This window comes from Euphorbia lathyris, chromosome 5 (assembly GCF_963576675.1).
Source record: "Euphorbia lathyris chromosome 5, ddEupLath1.1, whole genome shotgun sequence".
NCBI classification, from domain to species: domain Eukaryota; kingdom Viridiplantae; phylum Streptophyta; class Magnoliopsida; order Malpighiales; family Euphorbiaceae; genus Euphorbia; species Euphorbia lathyris.
In genome coordinates, this window is record NC_088914.1 from 20,671,547 (window position 1) to 20,680,844 (window position 9,298).

Here is a 9,298-nt window from a genome sequence, read left to right on the forward strand (position 1 = left end):
TATAGCAATACCCTTTATTTATTAGGGTACAATGAGCACCTCACATGTGAAGATGAAATGGACGACGGAAGCGGAAGGGTGTTCCCAGCAGCGACTAGAAGAGCATCTACACCCGTTACTTAGGTCTAAAATTGCTCCAAATTGAAAACAATAAAGCTAAAATTCTACCAATTTTTACATTACCAATACATGCACTTCCCAGTAAATTTGGATCTTATCCTATACGAATAAAAAAACTCTAGGAGAAATTTGATATTTTACAAACTACCTTCCATTTGTCTATTGCAGAATACCCTCCCTTTCACTCTCTCTATTCATTAATTGACTAGTTTTATATATCTTAGAAGGTTGCATTTGAGTTTTTTCTTAGTCATTTTGTTATTATGAAATATGATCCATCTTCTTTATATTCCATTTTACTGAAATTTAATATTCCAAAACACCCAATTTTCATTCTTTTCTCATGGAGTTCTTAATGACTCTTTAAACCAAATTTAACCATCTCAAATACAATTACATGGCTAAACTGAAATTGAAAACCCAATTACTCTTCTTCTTCATCATTCTTGTTTTTGTTCATCCAAAAGCATCAAAAGCCAGTTGCATTCTTAATATTGAACATTCCTCTTCTATACAAAACTCAAATTGCAACTCAGGAAACTGTTGCAGAGATGTTTTTAATGAGTACCTGTATGCATTAGGCCTAATGGCCAATGAAACTGGACAAATTTACTTAAATTCTACACAGCAAAATCACTGCTTCCCTTCAAAACATTTGCAGAACAATGGTGTTTTAGGCTGCAGAATTGAGAGGCTAACCGGCGGATACGGTGGCTGCTCTAGCTACAGGAAGGTGGATGTTCTTAACAAGCTAGGAAACATGGTGAGTTCTTTAGATGAAGATTGTCGGTCCGTAAATTCGGGTGAAGAACATGAGCAGAAGGCTTGTAGTTCATGTTACAGAAGATGGGAGGAAATTGGTGGATTATCAAATGATGGAGATGAGTTCAATTCTGATACTCATATGTGTAGTTTTGCAGTTTTGATTACAGTAACTAGTAATATCATTCATGATAAGAAAAGGGTTCAAGCAATTTATGATTGTCTTTCAGGCCAGAATTATTATTATTCTCTAGGTAAGTTTTCGGATTGGTTTTTCGGTTATTGTCCGGATTTTGTTGTTAACTAACTGCAGATGTTCTTTACCTTGCAGGAAATGAACAGACAGGCTCTGCTACGAGCGGTGATAAGAGGCGAACGAGGCGTGAACTGATTTTAATCATTGGACTAGTTGGACTTGCAGCAATAGTATTGATTGCAGTACCGATATGGATCTTCTGCTCGAAAAAAACTCCGCCGGACTTGTCAAGTGTAAACAATGGTTCATGTGATCCATATTGTGATGAGTCTAAGATATCACCTAAGGAAATTTACCTGGCAACAAACAATCTGAATGAAGCTAACCTGATAGGCAGAGGCATAGCTGGTAAGAAGCTCGAAATTCGTATGCAATAATCGTTTCGCTGTTCGTGATTGAGGACTAATCATGATAAGCACACACACATACAGGAAAGGTTTATAGGGGGATACTGCTCAATGGACAGCCTGTTGCGGTTAAGCACATCATCAACGATGGATATGCGGAGACATTCGTTCGAGAAATTACAAGCCTATCTCATATTAGACATCCAAACCTCGTAGGCCTGCTCGGATTTTGTGAGCATAACGACGAATGTTTCCTCGTTTACGAGCTTTGCCACAATGGCAATCTGTCACAGTGGCTCTATGGTATGCTTTCATTCCCATTCTTGAACAAACATATATTATACACTAACTTGTATAAGGAAGACCATATGACAGATTTTCAAATTGCAGGTAAGGATAAAGTTCTTTCGTGGAACCAAAGACTCCAGATCGCGATTGGTAGCGCTAGGGGCCTCTGGTTTCTCCATACTTATCCAGAAGGCTGCATTGTTCATCGCGATATCAAGGTACATTTTTTTCTTTTTCACTTTTCGGTCTTTTTATTTCTCTTATTCTCTCACGTATATCATGTCAGCCAACCCCAAATCATTTCGGGACTAACGCTTTGTTGTTGTTGTTGTATTCTCTCACGTATATGCTGTTTGGATAGCCTACCAACATTCTCATAGATGCTGAATTTCAAGCAAAGCTCTCAGACTTTGGACTGTCTAAAGTTATGGATATCGGTCAGTCCTACGTGAGCTCAGAAGTGAGAGGTACTTTTGGCTATGTCGATCCTGAATATCGAAGAAATCACCGTGTAAATGCTAAGGGCGATGTGTATAGTTATGGAATCGTTCTGCTACAAATAGTCTCTGGTCAGAGGGTGATCAATCTAAATTCAGATAGGCCTATGCAGCTAAACAAAATGGTAAGAAATCAGAAATTTATTGTTTACATTCCATTCCTTCCCGTCCCTGATATCAGACAACTCGACTTCTCAGGCAAAGTTTCTGTCAAGAGGTGGTGATATAACAGAATTCGCAGATCCTAAACTTAATGGGGACTACTCAGTCGAAGCTCTCGACATGGTAATCAAGCTAGCCTTGTCTTGCACAGGGATTAAGCCGGAAAGGCCATCAATGGAGCAAGTTGTACTCGGATTAGAGCGAGCACTCGACAAATCAATTCAAATGAAGTCAATCACATATTGATTGTACTAAGAACAGCAGCTAACAAAATTTAGTGTTTTATTGCATATAGAACAATTGAACTTCACATCAAAGTTATTGATACAAGTAGAGAAAAAGAATTACAAATCTGATATGTTCATACAAAGCTTCTTTATTAAAAAAAACAGAAGTTGATATGATATGGATATTAGCTCTTCAAAAAACACAGAGCTAACATCACAAAATAAGAAACAAGGAAGCATTAAGCATTAAGCATCTCTCCATATTTGACTGTATTTACATGGAGGGATGCTCACAATCAAACAAAAGGCGGATGATATACCCGAAAAAATGTGGGTTACCATGCACGAACGAAATGTTCTCTCGGGAGAACGAGAGTCTTCGAGGTAGAAGAGCTTCTTTCATGGAATTCATGAAGAATCCTGATGAGAGTACTTGCTTTCTTGCTTCCTCGAGAAGTGCCGTCGCTCATTAGGGAATACAATGAAACCATAAGAGAAGGGCTCTTAACTAATAGAGCAACAACATCAGTACCACAATTGATGCATAAAGCGAGCAACAAAGCAACACATTGCTCCTTTGCTGCTCGTGAAGTGGCGGAATCAAGCATCCCCATGATTTGAAGCAACGCACCGGAGGAAAGTATTGCTTTCGCCCCATCAGGTTTCTCTGCTAGACTTACGAAAACTGCTAAACAATCTGTTACTATGTCTTCATTTTCAGAAGATATCAAAACAGTAAGAAGCAATGGAACTGCTCCTGCTGTAATGACCCTCCAATGGTTTGAAGGGTGCATTAGCAACCCGAAAATTGCAACTAATCCGTTCTTTGTGGCGCGATGGTTTCCTTCCTTGATCAAGTTCAATAAAGCTGGTATAGCCTCACAGTTTTCCCCAATTGATTTCCGGTACTCTTCTATTGAAGCAAGGTAAAATAATGTAGCAGCACCATGCTGCTTAGCCTCCATTTTCAACCCTTTCTTCAACACATGTACAATCAACTCTATTCCTCCATTCTCAACAATCAAAGCTTTGCTTTTTGAATGTTTCGAAAGATTCAATAAACCTGCAATTGAATTCTCTTGACACACAGAATCATTAGATAATAGCAGGTTTAGCAGATATGGAATTGCTCCAGCTTCCAACAAGCAAGAGCGATTAAAAATGCTCGCTTTGCTTAAAAGCCGAATTTCTTGGGCTGCTTTGTTCTTATCCACACTGTCTCCATTAGCAAGCTTATCAACAAGGAAGCAAGCCACCATTTTCAGAGCTGCCAAACTGCCTGGATGAGCCGTCTTGCTTATGTCACGGTTCTTCCTATTAGATTCAGCAGCAGGGATCCCATTTTCGATGCAGTAGTTCCGAATTAGCCCTTTTAGCACCAAATTAGGGATTAGTTCAGTCGTTTCGAGTCTTCTGCCTGTGTTGGGACAAGTGCGATTTCCAGCTCTGAACCATTTCAATATCGAAGATCGATCATAAGTATGCCCTGTCTCTATTGTGACTGGATCTTTCATCGCCTCTAGCGAAATTGGGCATCGAAAATCATCGCTGTTGAGACATCTAAGCAGTTGATTGCTACTATTACAATCAATTTGGGGGATTCTGATATCAATTGAATCGAACAACACGCATCTCGAATAGGTTATGAAACCCATCAAGCCACTCAAAAGCCGCAATTTTCTTCTTTTCTCTTCTTCATTTGAATACTCGAATCCAATCTCCGTATCCAACAACTTGACTTCTTTGTTGCAGTCACTCCACGTTTGGACTCCGATGATATCCAAAACCTCTTTTATAACGTTCCGATCAGGAGCAACGCCATTTTCGAACTGATTCAAGATCAACAAAACATCTCTCGTGACCAACTTGTCATCTGGTTCGACTTCGAATCTCGCTTTCTGAGCTTGCATCTTTACCAGTTCAACCAATTCCTTCACTTCAATTGGTATATCAAGCAACCAGAGCGGCAAAACCTCCAGAGCTACACCCATACCCCGGGCAAGAACACGGAACTGATTCGCCACCTGATCCGACTTCATCGCCATCCATATACGAGCACCTTCGCTAGTGCAATCTTCAAGCAAGAACCGAATCTTCTGTAAATCCAAATGGAGCTCGGAAAAACAGAGAAGGACAGAATCGGGTAAGCCCGATTCAGTAAAAACCCGAATTTCATCGAAGAATAGGATTAGGTTGCTGACTAGTAGTATAATTTGGCGGGCATTTTTTGAATTTGTGGAGAAAATTTTGGATTTATACTCACAAATGTCGACCGCTAGATCGGTTAATGAAGTAAGCAAAGTTGTAGGGTTGATACTGTCACATGGATATACCGCCGGGAAGGTAAAAATCCGGCGATAAAATCCGTTGTCTTTTCCGATCATCTAAGGAATAAAAAAAGAAGAAGAAAGAAATGGAAAGTTGGGAATCGGATTTTAGTGTTTGGATTTGAAATTTGTTTTTTGATTGAAAATGGAAAGTGGCGGTTAGCGTCTTTCCGAATGCAAATCAAATATATAGAGTGACGGCCAGCGGATCTAGTGGTGGACACGCGTCATCAGATTCTTTGAGATTGACTAATTGAACGGTGGGATTGGAGTGCACGTGGTGAGGGTGTAAGAGATGAGATCGAGGCAGGTTCATAGAGTGTTTCGAGCTTGTACTAGATTAGATGAGAGAGCAACACGTGGCCGAAAATAATGGGCTAGTCTTGTGGGAGTGAAGGTACATGAAAAGCGGTAGCCGACATGGCATGGAATGAAGCGTTCTACAAGAGGAGTGAAGATGAGATTTTTCCTCTGCCAAATTTTCTAATAAGTCCTTATAAAATGCTGGATTAAAAATATTGCACATTGCAGTGCTCTTTTTTAAGTGGATTATTATACCCAGCCACAATTTCCAACTCTCAGCCCCGAAAAAAAGACGATACCGCCCCCTAGTAAAAATTTGAAAAACTTAAACACTCTCAAACTCACCCAAACTCATTTCTTTCCGAAATCAGAGATTACACGTATAATGGCGAGCAATCCGTTATCCCCGGAAAGAGATGAGAACGACCAAACTGCTCAAGTCGAGGTATTTTTCCGATTGAGCATATCTGATTTCTATTGATTTATTTTGCAAAAATTCGGAATGGATAAGTGTCGGGCGTGTGAACATCACGCCCCACCATGTGGTGGGGCGTGTGTATATCACGCCCCACCACATGGTGGGGCGTAATGTTCACATGTCCCACCACATGGTGGGGTGTGATATACACACGCCCAGTAGTCTAAAAATTGAATTTTAGGGGTTTAGGCACCGAAAAATTGACGAAATTGATCGTAATGGAGTCTAATATTCGTTAGTTAGCATTTGCAGGTTCCGTTAGAAGACTTCGGAGGTAGCAGTGTCGATTACAGTGGGGAATTTTATCCTGTACAGACGTTTGAAACATACCAGGAAGCTGTTAACTGGGTAAAACAGATGGCGATTCGGCTTGGCTTCGAGTTAACTATAGCTTCTCACAAGACAGGGGTAAGTTAAAATGGATATTGGTTAAATGTGCCTGTAGTATAAAGAATACTTAAAGGAATAGGGATATGGAGGAAGTAGTACAAAGGAATACAAAAACTAAATATTGTGGTTGCAAATTCCAGGTGAAGGTTCTGGAAATCGTTGAATTAGGGGGTTGGATGGTGAATGGTGTTGCTGGAGAGAGAGGACATCACAATCATGGAATGGTGTTGAGGGGTGAATGGTGAATGGTGTTGCTGGTGAATGATGTTGTATCAGATGGTAACTGTGGACTTCGTGTTTTAGCCGACGCCGTCACAAATAATCAGGAGAAGTGGAAGCTGTTGAGAGTGCTTATAGAAAATGAGGCGCGAGCCCATCGTGATCTGTATGAGCTAGTGTTCTAGAACCGAGTAGATGATGCCCTCACACGTGAGCGGGGTGTGATCAGCCTCATTAAATGGTAAGTCTGAATGACTTATATGCTGTTGCATCTGTGTTGAATGTAGTGATATTCCTTGTTACTGCGCTACAGTTAGGATGTTGTACTATACTGTCGATGCGTTCGGACGATGGAAGACCACCGGAGTGAGAGATTATCATTTGTCATTTGGAGAGTTATGAACACTACATACGTCTTTATTTAAGACTTGGATTTCTAGTGCCTTCCATTGCCAGCCAATGGCATAGATTTCGTGATCCGAGTGTTCGTCGATTGGACAATATTTATGCTGATAGGAGAGCGGCTTGGACTAGATTACATTGATGTATATGAATTTATGTGTTTTAATTGATAGTATTTATTCATGAACTTATATTATTGTTACAGGTTTTAATTAAAATTGTATAGTATTTACAGGTTTTAATTAAAATTGTATGGTATTTACAGGTTTTAATTAAAATTTGTTGGAAATAGGGCTAAGGTATAGCAGCGAAAATATAAAAATTTTAGCCTACTTCCTTTTAACCATAGGATCCGTTAATCGTTATTTCATATAAAGAGGGATAAGAAGAAATACATTTCGATGATCAATCTACCGTTGCAAACGAAGTGCCCACAACTTCAAAGGAGATGTAAACTGTTTACCAATCTGCCCCTATTCGAAACAGACCTTCCAGACCTCCGAACGACAATCCCTTCGGTGGAAACGTGGAAGAATATGTCTAGAAGCTACTGTCCAAAAATCGCGACGATCCGACGGTTCAATCTCCGGGAATCCTCGAAATAGTGAACTGACCTGATGTAGGCGAAGAAAAACGAATTTCTCCCTTTTGATTGTTTTTCTTCTTTCGTGAACACGGTGAGATTAAGTTAGAATCAACCCTTATGAGATGCAACCAAAATAGATTGCCTCTAATAAATCAACACAAGATCAAAGAGAAAAGAGATGGAAGAGATTAATCGATTGACGGAAGCCGTATGAATTCTTGTCCACGAACTTGGGGATGGGAATTCACTTTCCCTCTCTAGAAGCAATTTCGAAAATCACATGTAGGGGGAGGGTTTTTGTGTGTCGAAATTCCAAAGGGAATGGGTATATATATTAGCTTGTCTCTAAACCCTAGTTAGATAGGAATAGGTTACTTAATAGGAATCCAATTCGGAATAGGATTTCTAATTATTATCTTACTATATATCCAATATAATTAGGATAATAATAAATAACCTAGTTAGATAATAATAGGAGTATATTAATCTAATTAAAACTCCTAACTTGATTATCTCTTAATTAATTTAATTTCACAATCCTAATCAAATTAGGAAGAGTGGAATAAATTAATTCCTTCCCCTAATATACATAAATTTCGACCCCCTCCTATATGTGGGCCTTATTGGGCTCAATTGAGCTTCCATCTATTAATCATATCCATCTCTCTTTTGTTTCCAAGTCTTATGTGTGATCCATTAGGTTCTTACTACTTCTGGCCGTATGCAACTGTTAAATTAATTTCTTCAAGAATTATATTTAATCCTTGCATAACGGAATGATGAACAGAGCATGTTATCGGCATGTCCGTAATCATTCCCCCAGAGTCCGTTAAGAAGACAGGTTGATTCTGCCGTTAACCCTTCCGTATTAGTTACAGTATAATTCGATCCTTTATCAACTACATCCTTGAACTGAATCTTATGACTATGGATGATGTCAAGTCACATATAGCGAGACGTTCGTTTTACTTGTACAGGTCGAGTCAACTCAAATAGATAGGTTAAGTGAAATTTGTATTTCTACTCTTAAGCTATCACCTTGCAAGGATTTAGAGTCGAGTCTTCCACAAGCGATCCTTGGACGTATCTCCCATTCGTCGGGAGTGATAAATGCTCAATCCAATGTATAACTACCCTGACATTACCTCTTGTGACACCCAACCTTTGCAGTTCACACCCCAGAGTCATCTTTGTTAAGAATCGTGGGACCACGCGATCAAAGTCTCACATTCAGTAATTCAGGATGACCAATTAACATTCCTTTGAGTCTGAGGATTATTTATACCTACTAATACCAATGAGATGAACAGGTGACAAGGACGAATCTACCCATCCTGTTATCTCAAATCGGATCCCCAATCCTAATGAACGACGTTTCATCGGATCTATGTAACTGTCCAGATATCTATATATATGAAGCTTGTGAGATCAGCTTTCTGTCGGACAGAAGATATTGTTACATACAAGTCTCAACAGTGATATATCAATCCTAAACATATCACTTGACTTGGGATGATTTTAAGTTTATTAGTTTATTATAAAATTTTGTCTCACTTCATGCTTGTATGAACACTTTATAATCACTTTAAACAAACTTACGGATTTCCTTTTATTAGACTTTATTTAGTGCTTTAAAGGGGATTGCCTTTATATAGTTATAAAACATATATCTTATTAAAACAAATGATATAAAGAACAATTCATTTACAATAAGTTTGTATCCTGCAACAATTGTCTATAGGACACTAAACCCCAACATACTCCCACTTGGACTAAAGCCAATTGTTTCTAAAACTTATCCCAGTAGAAGTTAAATGACGATCATGTACTTTTTGGGCTAATGGCTTTGTCAACGGATCTGCAATGTTGTCCTCGGTAGGTACTCTTTCTATTCTCACATCTCCTCTAACCACAATCTCTCTAATGATGTGGTA

General features: G+C 39.1%; 2 protein-coding genes across 2 annotated transcripts; one reads left to right on the forward strand and one right to left on the reverse strand.

The window, feature by feature from the left end:
- The first annotated feature begins 517 nt into the window (after nucleotides 1-517).
- On the forward strand, nucleotides 518-2,678 carry LOC136229709 (probable LRR receptor-like serine/threonine-protein kinase MEE39). The gene is made up of 6 exons (XM_066018612.1): nucleotides 518-1,136; nucleotides 1,214-1,486; nucleotides 1,570-1,788; nucleotides 1,876-1,991; nucleotides 2,135-2,395; nucleotides 2,469-2,678. The coding sequence occupies exons 1-6, from the start codon at nucleotides 518-520 to the stop codon at nucleotides 2,676-2,678; spliced, it is 1,698 nt and encodes a 565-aa protein (XP_065874684.1).
- A 19-nt stretch (nucleotides 2,679-2,697) lies between these two features.
- LOC136230069 (U-box domain-containing protein 19) lies at nucleotides 2,698-5,134 on the reverse strand. Its single transcript, XM_066019005.1, has one exon. It carries the CDS (start codon nucleotides 5,041-5,043, stop codon nucleotides 2,995-2,997), a length of 2,049 nt encoding a protein of 682 aa, XP_065875077.1. The 5' UTR covers nucleotides 5,044-5,134; the 3' UTR covers nucleotides 2,698-2,994.
- Nucleotides 5,135-9,298: the final 4,164 nt, after the last annotated feature.